This window comes from Pristis pectinata, chromosome 16, assembly GCF_009764475.1.
Source record: "Pristis pectinata isolate sPriPec2 chromosome 16, sPriPec2.1.pri, whole genome shotgun sequence".
Taxonomy (NCBI): Eukaryota; Metazoa; Chordata; class Chondrichthyes; order Rhinopristiformes; family Pristidae; genus Pristis; species Pristis pectinata.
In genome coordinates, this window is record NC_067420.1 from 11,765,304 (window position 1) to 11,778,739 (window position 13,436).

The following is a 13,436-nucleotide window of genomic DNA, read 5'->3' on the forward strand; positions in this document are numbered from 1 at the left end:
CTCCCCCTCTCTGGCTATGTCCACTCTCAGTCCTGATGCAGGATTTTGACATAGACAATTCCTTCCCCCCCTCCCCCACAGATGCTGCTCAACCCACTGAGTCCCTCCAGTGGGTCATTTGTTGGAGTCAATGTAGATTGCCCAGTGGAGTGAACATAAATTTGGATGGAGGGTGGAGTTTTGGATGAACCGAAGAATATTGGAATAATCACCAATTATAATTTTTTAACATTGCAATGATACTTTCAATGGGTAAAGTATATTTCATTAAAAGAGTGACAAGTAGAAAAAAGTGAAGATAAAATGCCAAAATGCCAAAAAGAAAGAACATTTTACATTTATTTTTAGAAAAAGCTAAGCAAAATGCTATGGAAGCATAATCTATGTGGAAGTAGGTGATTAAGGTTAGTATAAATAGAAGTGTCGTCTACTGACTGTTACATTGGTGACTTCTCCTTACCCTTATACTTGCAATCTTTTGTGCTACTGACTTTTTAAGATATATACCATTTGAGCATGGTATATATTTGAAATATTTTCAACATGGATGAACACAAAATTGTTGATTTTGTTTTATTTTATTTATTCTTTTCTGATATTGTTTTATTCATTCGTTCAGGGAATATGGATGCTGCTAGAAATGCCAGTATTTATTGACTAACCCTAATTATCCTGAATTTAGGAAGCAGCTAAGTGTCTAAAATAATGTTCATTCTGGACCAGATTGGCTAAGATGACAGATTTCCTTCTCTTCGCTTTAACTTACTAGGTGTCACTGAAGTATCCAAATAACACATTGTTAAAAGCAAATTGGTTTATGAGAGAATGTGGATTTTATGACAGCAGGAGAGCATTCAAAGAGGCAGCAAAGTTCATATATATTGAATTCCAGCTTATTTCATATAAAACACTTTAAAGTTTAGAGATTTTTTTTGAATATCTTTGCCTTTTTTAATTTTGTGCAAATTATTCTTTTTCTTACCATCAGGATATTTGTACGTGTCTGTGATGTCCTCACGTTCATCAGCACCACATCTCTTTGTGCTCACTTTGTGACCAACATGTTCTGTATCAACGTCAACTTGCATCTTCGTTCCATCACTGAACAACAGCCATTTCACACAATGTGCATTCACTTCAGCGAAAACAAATGGGACGTCATACTTCATGTCCATATCCCCTTCTTTGACTGCTTTTACTGGAGCTGGACCACAGCAGTAAACACCTTAAATTGGGAACAAATTATTGAGAGTTAGAATAAATGATAGTAATATAAATCTAACAATTAACTTAACATCATGCTTCTTTGTTTGCATATTGTATATGAAAAGGCTACTTGTCTCATGCATTTTGGCAGAGGGAACTATATGTCTGCTGAAACTAGAACCATTCCCTTAAATGAGGTAACTCTGGAGTCAAATTTCTGCAGGAAATTCCTAATTACTCTTAAAAAAAATTACTGCAAAGATCATTTCTCTTGTGATTCCATTCTTGAAGGACTTCTGAAAAATTTCTGGTGATTGCAATCAAGTTGCATTTCAGGTAAACATGAAACATTACAGCAATGTGTAAGACTTCTATTTCTTAAAAAAAAATAGATGGATAGCAGGCAGTGATTGAATTCCTGGGTACCAATTTCATAAACTTAGTTCTCATGATTTATCATTTAATATGATTTCCACAATTCAATCGGTTCTGATATTTGGCCATTGCATTCTACTATCCTCTTTGTAATCAATTCAATGCATTTTAGCGGTGTGACACTGGGGCTAAAAGGCTCACATTATGAGCCTTTTGATTAGATTGTGTTCCCAAAGCGTAAAAGACTGACAATGACTAAATTGATATGTTTAAGATGACTAAAGTATTTGCTAAGGTAAATATGAAAAAAAACAGCTTCCTCTGAAAAGAGGCCCAAACAATTGCCTTAAAATCATAGGTAACCCATTCTAAGGTAACATGGGGAAGATTTTCTTCACATGAATGATTCTGAAAGCACGTAACTGTCTCACATAAGGAGCAAGTGAAATTATGTCAACTAGATAATTCAACATTGACATTCAAAAGTCTTTGTTGAGTAAGAGAATGAAAGATTTAAATGTACATAGATCCAACTAAACTGTGATCTAATTGAATACTGGACTAGTCAGCAGGGATTTTGCCATGTTCCTTTTGCATATAACACGCCCAAACACTAGTTCAGTCATTACCTCCACTTAGCTCCTGTGGTGTTGCATCCACAACCTGCCATCCATCAAATCCTGAGGTCAAGTCAGTTCGTGCCATCCAACATTCATTCCAAACATGAAAGTTCCTGAAATAAAGACAATAGAAATGAGTCTTCAATTACAGAAGCAGAACTGAAAGTTAGTTGAGAAAAAAAGCATTATAATCAAGATTTTTAAACCTTCTTACACTGCAGAAGCAGAACAGATGTAAGAATGCTCTTGGTAACAAACTGCAATCAGTGATGCACTTCCCAAAATGCCATGTAATACTAACATACTTAAACTTCTCACAAATATAAATAAACCCAGAAATCTCATGCATATCTAAACACAATTATAGACATTTTCACAACTACTGACACAGGTAAGGATGTCTCTAAAATATATTGCCAATTATCCAAAGGAATAATTATCCAAATATCCAAATGCTTTGCAGAAAGCATTAAAGCATGCACTCAGAGAGAATAAGTTAGTAAGTCAACAATATAGTGATTTACTGATGCTGATCACCACTTGTCGAAGGACCTCAGTTTGAGAATCTATGTGATATATTAGAACTTTATATAAATTGCTACCATTTTCCACTAGCTCTCAAAACATCAGCCTCAACTAGCCAACATCAACATTCCTAATCAATATCCAAAATCAGTTGCCAATCAGCCACAGTTGATGAATTTAAATGATCTGCAACACTGAGCATGTTTTGTTGCACTTAACATTTGGTTTAAATATTTGATCACTAGGTATGCCAAACAAATATCTAAGTGTGACCAAACTACCAATGCATTCATAGTTTTACATGCAATGCACACTTTCTTTCTGTATTAACTCTTAAACTATACTGTTTTTGTTAATATTTATAATCGACAGCCTTAGCAAAATATTTCATGATGGCAATTCTTATCAACATTTGGGTGCAAATGAAGAATCCAGTCTCCAGTGCAACTAATGAAATTCCCAAGTCTTCCATGTGCCTACACACTTCCAGAAATCCCACATAGACTTAAAGACTTCACACAGATGTTGAGTGAAGATGAGAAGTTAGTAACAACAGATTTACAGGAATTACTTTTGTTTCTTCACTGCCTGGAACAGCATAATTTACGTAGACTATATATTAACTTCTTGAAATGTTAACAGCTGGTCATTTTTCTGTTGTAATAAAATATTCTCTATTACCAAACCTATCACTGCTCTCAAAACCGCAGCCAAAGTATTTCCCAACCTAGCTCCACCTTTTGCTTAGACCTGCCCTTATTCTGCTTAGTCTAATCCTTCCATTTCAATTTCCTTTCTTCCTACCCTTCAGTTTTTCTTCTGACACTGTATTTAAATACTGTCTACCAAGCATTCTTTTTAAATATGAAACCTTTTCCCTGGAGGGCAGAAGGCTGAGCTGTGACCTTTTGGAGGTTTATAAAATCATGAGGGGCACAGATAAGGTGAATGGTCACAGTCTGTTTCCCAAGATAGGGGAGTCTAACTGGGTGGGAGGTTCAGGGGAGATGTCAGGGGGAGGTTTTTCACCCAGAGAGTGGTTGGTGCATGGAATGCACTGCCTGGGGTGGTGGTGGAGGCAGATACATTGGACAGGTTCAAGAGCTTGTTGGATAGGCATATGGAGGAGTGTGGGATGGGGGGGATATGCGGGAGGAAGGGGTTAGGTAGTGTGAGGGTGGTTTGATGGATGGCACAACATGGTGGGCCGAAGGGCCTGTTTTGTGTTCTATGGTTCTAACACTAGAGGGCATAGATTTAAGATGAGGGGGGAAGGTTTAGAAGGGACCTGAGGGGCAACTTTTTCACAGAGAAGGTGGTGGGTATATGGAACGAGCTGCCAGAGGAGGTAGTAGAGGTGGGTACAATGGCAACATTTAAAAAATATTTAGACATGTACATGGATAGGAAAGATTGAGGGGGACATGGGCTAAATGCAAACAGATGGGACTAGCTCAGGTAAGCAACTTGGTTGGCATGGAGGAATTGAGTCGATGTGCCTGTCTCTGTGCTGTATAGCTCAATGACTCAATATCCATCCACCCATTCTCCCATGGCTCTAGAGATTGTTACAATAAGCTTGTGTGTTTTTGTGTTGTTCAGAAGCTTGTGTGTTTCGTGGGCTTTTCTTTTACAGAAGGAGCCCGGCAGCCATTGGAGCAGCAGTTCCCTTTCAGGTCCGATGAGTATATTTCAAAAACTTAATAAGTGGAGAGCGACTGAAGGGTTAAACAGCGTGTTGAGTGCTTGATTAATGGGAGTGTGTACTTGAGGTAATTGACAGGGACAAATATAAGGAGGAGTAACTGGCCCAGGGTAAGAGTGGAGTTTTGAGGCTTTGGCAAGCAGAGGCTGAGGAAGAGCTTGCTCCCAGAGAGGTAAGGCTGGTAAGTTCCTTTAATTTAATTAATTTAGGAGTAGGTAGTGATAGCAGCAGCTAGGGTGGTCGTGTGCTCTGTATGTGGGAAGTCAGGGATGGAACACTTGTCCCTGATGACTATACCTGCAAAAGGTGCATTCAGCTGCAGCTCCTGACAAACTGATTTAGGGAGCTAGAGCTGGATGAACTCCAGATCATTCGTGAGACAGCAGAAATAGACAGGAGTTTCAGGGAGATAGTCACCAATAGAAGTCAGGAGGCAGGTAGCTCGGTGACTATCAGGGAAGGGGTATAGACTGAAAGAGCAGAGCACCCCTGTGGATGTTCCCATCAACAATAAGTATACTGTTTTGGATACTGCTGGTGGGGACAACCTACAAGGGACAAGTTGCAGTGGTTGTGTCTCTGGCACTGAGGTGGGACCCTCCACTCAGAAAGGAAAGTGGGAAAAGAAGAGAGCAGTAATGATGGGGATTTGATAGTTGGGGGACAGATAGGATGTTCTGTGGGAGAGATTGAGAATCCTGGCTGGTCTGTTGCCTCCCTGATGCCAGGGTCTGCAATATCTCAGATTGAGCTCTTGATTTTCTCAGGAGGGAGGGTGAGCAGCCAGATGTCATGGTCCATGCAGGGACCAATGATGTGGATTGGAAAGAGGAGAAAGTCCTGTAAAGAGAGTTTAGAAAATTAGGTGCAAAGTTGAAGGACAGAACCTCCAAGGTTGCAATCTCAGGGTTGCTACCAATGACACGAGCTAGTGAGGCTAGAAATAGGAGGATCATGCAGCTAAATATGTGGCTAAGGAATTGATGCAGGAGGGAGGGCTTCATGTTTCTAGACAATTGGGCTTTGTTCCAGGGAAGGTGGGACCTGTTCCAAAGGTCCAGTTTGTACCTGAACTGGAGGCGGACTAACCTACTTGCAGGTAGGTTTGCTAGTGCTGCTCCAGGGGGTTTAATCTAGATTTGCAGGGGGAGAGGAACCAGAGTGTTAAAGCAGATAGTGAGGAGGAAAAAGGTCATGTGAAGACTGCAGGTATCGACAGAAATCAAAGGTTTGTATGTGATCGAAATGTTCTCAGGTGCATCTATTTCAATGCAAGAAGTATTGTAGGTAAGGCAGATGAGTTCAGGGTGTGGATTGGCACATGGGATTATGACATTATTGCTATTAGTGAGACTTGGATGCAGGAAGGGCAGCTTAATGTTCCAGGTTTCTGTCTCAGGCGTGATAGAGGGGGAGGATTGGCATTACTGGTCAGGGAAAATATCACGGCTGTGCGTAGACAGGACAGCCCAGAGGGCTTGTCTACTGAGGCCATATGGGTGGACCTGAGGAATGGGAAAGGTGTGGCCACACTAATAGGGTTGTATTATAGACTGCCCAATAGTCAGAATTGGAGGAACAAATCTGTAGTGAGATAGCAGACCGATGTAAGAAACAGAAAGTTGTAATAGTAGCTGATTTTAACTTTCTGCATATTGACTGGGACTCCTACACTGAAAGGGCTGGATGGCTTGGAATTTGTCAAATGTGTTCAAGAAAGTTTTCTAAATCAATATAGAGGTACCAACGAGAGAGAATGCAATACTTCTCCTATAAGAACCAGACAGGTCAGGTGACAGAAGTATGTGGAGGTGAGCACTTTGGGTCCAGTGACCATAATGTCATTAGTTTCAAGTTAATTATGGATAAGGACAGGTCTGGTCCTCATGTTGAGGTTCTAAATTGGAGAACTGCCAATTTTGTGGAAATGAGAAAGGATCTAGGAAGAATGGATTGGGATAAGTTGTTTTCTGGCAAGGATGTGTTCAGTAAGTGGAAGGCCTTCAAAGGTGAAATTGAGTGCAGAGTTTGCATGTTCCTGCCAGGATTAAAGGCAAAGTTAACAAGCATAGGGAACCTTGGTTTTCAATGGATATTGGCAATCTGGTTAAGAAAGAGGTGTTTAGCAGGTATAGGCAACTAGGAACAAATGAGGTACTTGAAGAGTATAGAAAAAGTAAGAAAATACTAAAAGGAAATCAGGAAGGCAAAAAGAAGACATGAGGCTGCTTTGGCAGATAATGTGAAAGTAAACCCACAGGGTTTCTACAAATATATGAAGAGTAAAAGGATAGTAAGGGACAAAATTGGTCCCCTAGAAGATCACAGTGGTGGGCTATGTGTGGAGCCTCAGGAGATGGGGGAGGTCTTAAACAGTTTTTTGCATCAGTATTTACTCAGGAACCAGGCATAGTGGATATGGAAGGAAGGGAAACAAGCAGTAGTGTCATGGAACATATAGAGATTAAAGAGGAGGAGGTGCTTGCTGCTTTACAGCAAATAAAGGTTGATAAATCCCCTGGGCCTGACAAGATATTTCCTCAGACCTTGAGAGAGACTAGTGTAGAAATTGCAGGGGCCCTGGCAGATATATTTAAAATGTCATTAGCCACAGGTGTGGAACTGGAGGACGGGAGGGTAGCTCATTTTGTTCCGTTGCTTAAAAAAGGATCTAAAAGTAAACCAGGTAATTACAGGCTCGTGAGCCTGACATCAGTAGTAGGTAAGTTATTGGAAGGTGTTCTGAGAGATTGGATATACAAGTATTTGGATAGCCAAGGGCTGATTAGGGATAGTCAGCATGGCTTTGTGCGTGGTAGATTGTGTTTAACGAATCTTGTAGAGTTTTGAGGTTACCGAGAAAGTAGATGAAGGAAAGGCTGTGGATGTTGTCTACATGGACTTTAGTAAGGCCTTTGACAAGGTCCCACATGGGAGGTTAGTTCAGTAGGTTCAGTCACTAGGTATCCATGGAAAGGTTGTAAACTGGATTTGAAGTTTTGAGACAGTGGTAGTGGATGATTGTTTCTCAGACTGGAGGCTTGTGACTAGTGGTGTGCCTCAGGGATCTGTGCTGGGGCCATTGTTTTTTGTTGCCTATATCAATGATCTAGATGTGGTAAATTGGATCAGCAAGTTTGCTGATGATACTAAGATTGGAGGCATAGTGGACAGTGAGGAAAGCTTTCAAAGTTTGCAGAGGGATCTGAACCAACTGGAAGAATGGGCCAGAAAATGGCAGATGGCATTTAATGCAGACAAGTGTGAGGTGTTGCATTTTGGAAGGACAAATCAAGGTAGGACATACACAGTAAGTGGTGGAGCACTGAGGAGTGCAGAGGAACAAAGGGATCTGGGAGTTCAGATACATAATTCCCTGAAAGTGGTGTCTCAGGGAGACAGTTGTAAAGAAGGCTTTGGCATCCTGGCATTCTTAAATCAAAGTATTGCGTATAGGAGTTGGGATGTTATGGTGTGGTTGTATAAGACATTGAGGCCAAATTTGGAGTATTGTGTGCAGTTCTGGTCACCTAACTATAGGAAGGATATTTGTAAGATTGAAAGAGTGCTGAGGAGATTTACTAGAATGTTGCCAGGTCTTCAGGAGTTGAGTTACAGGGAAAGACTGAACAGGTTAGGACTTTATTCCTTAGACTGTAGAAGAATGAGGGAGATTTGATAGAGGTTTACAAAATTGAGGGGTAGTGACAGTTAATGTGAGTAGGCTCTTTCCACCTAGATTAGAAGAGAAGTACAAGAGGACATGACTTTAGGGTGAAAGGGGAAAAGATTAGGGGAAACTTCTTCACTGAGTGGTGGGAGTATGGAACAGGCTGCCATCTGATGTAATGAATGCGGGCTCACTCTTAAGAACAAATTGGATAGATACATGGACAGGAGAGGTCTGAAGGGTTATGGACTGGGTGCAGGTAAATAAGACTAGCAGAATACAGTTTTGGCACAGACTAGAAGGGCCAAATGGCCTGTTTTCTGTGCTGTAGTGTTCTGATTCTAATAACATTTTCTACAATTAGAACATAGAAAACCTACAGCACAATTCAGGCCCTTTGGCCCACAAAGCTGTGCCAAATATGTCCCTACCTTAGACATTACTAAGCTTACCCACAGCCCTCCATTTTTCTAAGCTCCACATACCTATCCAAAAGTCTCTTAAAAGACCCCATCGTATCTGCCTCCACCACTGTTGCTGGCAGCCCATTCCACACACTCACCACTCTGAGTAAAAAAAAAACTTACCCCTGACATCTCCTCCCCAGCACCTTAAACTTGGGGGAAAAAGCCCTGGGGGGAAAAAGCCTCTGACTATCCTGTCACAAACCAGCAACAAAAGAAACACACTGAGCATGATTCAGTGTTAAAAACTATTTTATTAATCACTACTATTGATAATACGTAAAATAAAAGTAAAATGTTAGTATGTTAGAATTCAAGAATGTTAAACCTCGAACGTTAACCCCAAAACTAAACTCTTCGTGTGTGTGTGTGACAAAGTCCAAAACTCCCAGTTCCTGAATGGTTCTTAAAGTTCAGTTCCGCAAGCCATAAGGTGAAACATGAGCAAGGGCTTCTTCAACAACCACCGTTGTCTGAAGATAAGATGTAGATGTAGAAAAACATAGAGAGAGTACATACGAAATCCAAATGTTCCACGATGGAACCCAAACGACACTTCAGTGTTTACTCGGTAGTGACTTCCTCACCCCGAAAAGCATCCGAACGGTGGTCGTCCACACACAAATACCTGTTTCCTTCTACAGGTCAGCAACAAAGTGAACTCCACCGGATTACTTCCAACTTCCATACATGGATTTCAGTGGCAAACACAGTTATTGTTTCTCATCCATCGATAGAGAAAACAAGCAGGCTGGTGTGTCTCTCTCCCTTCTCTCTCTCTTTCTTCTTCTGACTTCTTCAACAACGTCATTACGTCCTTTATCTTCTATTGACGTAAGCACGCCCCACACACACATACACACACACTCTCTATCTTAAAGGGACTTTCACTGAGTCCGTAACACCTCCCACCTAAAAAAAAAATTTTTCCAAGAAAATTTTAACCGCGCATACAGTTAGTAATGTTAATAATTATCATGCTACACAACTACAGACTATCAGATTAGTACAGATACATGTTTCCCATTTAACATCGGGAAAGACAATCAGCAATCACATTATCTTTGCCTTTAATGTGAGTTATCATGAGATCAAACTCTTGCAAAATTAAACTCCAGTTTAACAGCCTTCTGTTCTTGTTTTTGACTCGGCTCAGAAACACCAATGGGTTATGATCTGTATACACAGTCAATGGTTTCTGAGCGGTGCAAACATATACACTGAAATGTTGCAAGGCTAAAACAAGCGACAGTAATTCTTTCTCTATGGTGGAATAATTCTTTTGATGCTCATTAAATTTCTTTGAAAAGTAAGCTACAGGATGGTCAATATCATCAAGGTCACCCTTCTGCAACAACACAGCTCCTGCAGCTTCATCACTGGCATCTACTGCTAATGAAAATGGCTTTTCAAAGTCAGGTGTTCTGAGCACAGGATGGTAGCATAAAATGGCTTTCAGCTTCTTAAATGCTTCTTGACAAGAATCTGTCCAAACAAACTTTACTCCCTTCTTCTGAAGATTAGTTAGGGGAAGAGCAATATCAGCAAAACTTTTACAAAATTTTCGATAATATCCAACCATTCCCAAAAATCTTCTAACAGTCCTCGTACCTGTGGGAATAGGGAACTCAGATATTGCTTGAACTTTTGCCTGAACAGGAGCTTGCTTGCCTTGACCTACAACATAACCAAGATACGTCACAGTGGCATGGCCAAATTCACTTTTAGCCAAGTTAACTGTAAGGTTAGCCTTGGAAAGTCTTTCAAACAACCTTTCTAACGCAGAGATGTGATCTTCCCAAGTATCATTCCCAGTCACTAAGTCGTCAATGTAGGCATCTGTATGTTTTAACCCATGAATCACTGAATTAATCATTCTTTGAAATGTTGCCGGAGCATTTTTCATTCCAAATGGCAAAACATTGTATTCATACAATCCAGAAGGGGTTACAAAGGCTGAAATCTCCCTTCCTCTATCTGTTAATGGAACACACCAGTACCCTTTTAATAGGTCAATCTTTGTAAGAAATTTTGCCTTTCCCACTCTGTCTATGCAATCATCCACTCTAGGAATAGGGTAAGCATCTGACTTTGTTACAGCATTCACTTTCCTGTAATCTGTGCAAAATCTAACAGTTCCATCAGGTTTAGGTACAATAACACAGGGCGAACTCCAATTTGAAGTAGAATGTCTAATAATATCATTTTCCAACATGTATTTTATTTCCTGATCAACAAGTTTACTTTTTTCCACATTCATTCGATATGGGTGTTGTTTGATTGGTTTTGCATCCCCAACATCAACATCATGGGTAATTATCGATGTTCTGTTTGGAACATCTGGGAACAGATTTTTAAATTTTAAAATTAATTCTCTCATCTGTTGTTTTTGTGAAACTTGTAAATGGTCCAACTTCGTTTCAAGGTTCTCCATGATATTTTGGTTTTTCAGTTTCAATGGAACAATATTTGGTCTAAATTGGCCTTCCTCAACATCAACATCAGGCATTCTAGAAACAACCTTTTCACCATCCACCAAGGCCACAACTGAATCCCTCTCATAATAAGGTTTTAGCATGTTTACGTGACAGAGTTGTGTTTTCTTGCGTCTATCTGGTGTTTTGATTATATATGTTAGATCAGTCACTCGAGATTCAATAACATAGGGTCCAGAAAAACGAGCTTGCAAGGGATTATTTTGGCTAGGGAAAAATACCAACACCTTTTGCCCCACTGCGAATGTCCTAGGCCGAGCACGTCTATCAAAATATGTCTTCATTCTTATCTGGCTTGTTTTCAAATTCTCTCTCGCTAGCTGGCAGACTCTCTCCAACCGAGTTTTAAATTTTTGGACATAGTCCAACAGACTCAAGTGAACTTCCTCATTAACCCATTGCTCTCTTAACAACTCCAAAGGTCCTCTCACCCTATGTCCAAACACAAGCTCAAACGGACTAAATCCGATTGACTCCTGGATCGATTCTCTAACGGCAAACAAAGTAAATGGATACCTTCGTCCCAATCCTTGGTGTTTTCAAAGCAATAAGTCTTCAGCATATTTTTGAGAGTAGAATGAAATCTCTCCAGAGCTCCTTGAGATTCTGGGTGATATGCAGATGATACAATCTGCTTTGCTTCCAGCTCATAGACTATTTGTTGAAAAATTTTTGACATAAAATTACTACCTTGATCAGATTGGATTTCTTTTGGCAAACCAAACAAGGTAAAAAATTTTACAAGAGCCTTTGACACCGTCTTGGCCTTAATATTTCTAAGGGGTATTGCCTCTGGAAATCTAGAAGTGGCACACATGATGGTTAACAAATACTGATTTCCAGTCTTAGACTTTGGTAATGGACCAACACAGTCCACAGTCACCTTCGAAAAGGGTTCACCAAAAGCAGGAATTGGTTTCAAAGGAGCCACAGGGGGTTTTTGATTTGGTTTACCTACCATCTGACATGTGTGGCAGGTTCGACAAAACATCACCACATCTTTTCTCAAACCAGGCCAATAGAATTGTTTCAAGATCTTCCCTACAGTTTTATTCACACCAAAATGACCACCCAAAGGCATACTATGGGCCAGGTTTAAAATCTCATCCCTATAAACTTTTGGAACAACAACCTGATGAATAACTTCCCATTCCTCAGTAACAGGAACATGAAGAGGTCTCCATTTCCTCATTAACACTCCATTTTTGACATAGTATCCAGTTGGCACCTTTTCAATCTCCTCACATGAGAGTGCTTTTTCTTTCAATTCTGTCAATTCAGGGTCCTTTGTCTGTTCCACCATAAAATCCTTCCTCGACAAAGACAAATCTTTAAATTCAGGCTCACTATAAGGATGTTGATCCTCCAGTGAAGACAGAAAAGTCTCAGATAAGGCATCAAAATTTTCTTCCTGTTTAGGACTGTCACAAGGAACTACATCAGACTGCACCGGACTGTCTGTCTTGGCTAATTCTTTAGCTCTAGCTCGAGTCACCGCACATGATGGGTAAACATCTGAATCATCCTCAGACTCATCAATCCTTGGTTTGGTTGTTAACCGTACCACGGGATCACTTTCTCCATTTGCAAGGTCATTTCCCAATAACAAAGAAACTCCTTCCACTGGCAAACTAGGTCTTATCCCTATCTCGACTGGTCCTTCTACGAACTTTGACTTTAAAATCACCCTGTGAAAAGGGACAGACATGGTCTCACCTGTAACGCCTCGTATTAGATTTACTTCACCAGTGTCACTTTCTTCACCAAAATTTAAAACACTGTCCAGCAAGAGAGATTGACTAGCCCCAGTATCTCTAAGAATTTTCACTGGCACCTGGGGTGACTCATCATTCAGTGAAACAAAACCCTCTGATACATACGAATGGAATTCTTTTCTCACCTCCTCCAACTTTTCCGCTTTTCCCTCTTGCAAGGACTGATCTTTAACAGCATCTCCTAAACCTTTTTGATTTTTAATTGCCTGAAAGCAAGCATTGGGCCCAGCTTCCTCCCTTTTCTTCAAAAGGGCACAATTAGATATCACGTGGCCAGGTTTCCTACAGTAATAACAAGTACGCTCAACAGGTTTCTCCAGCCCTGGCTTCTTTTCATCCTTCCCTTTTTGATTACCTCCCAATTTAATCTCTGGTTTACCTGGATTGTCTTTGTAACTCCTTTGAAAGGTTTTAGGTTGTCCCCATTTGGATTTATGGGTTAAAGTATAATCATCTGCCAACCTAGCAGTTTCTTGTAAAGTTTCCACTGCCTTTTCATTTAAATATGTTGTTAATTCAGCTGGAACACATCTTTTAAAGTCTTCCACCAGTATCAATTCTGTCAATTTATCGTAATCCCCATCTACATTTTTAGCCAGGC

The 13,436-nt window shown here is 40.3% G+C and overlaps 1 protein-coding gene across 1 annotated transcript in view; it reads right to left on the bottom strand.

Moving 5' to 3' along the window:
• LOC127578772 (protein-glutamine gamma-glutamyltransferase 2-like) overlaps positions 1-13,436 on the bottom strand; it is a 45,220-nt gene that overhangs the window by 12,055 nt on the left and 19,729 nt on the right. Inside the window, 2 exon segments of the mRNA XM_052031214.1 lie at positions 983-1,225; positions 2,211-2,314. Of these exon segments, the coding sequence (XP_051887174.1) occupies positions 983-1,225; positions 2,211-2,314 (347 nt within the window).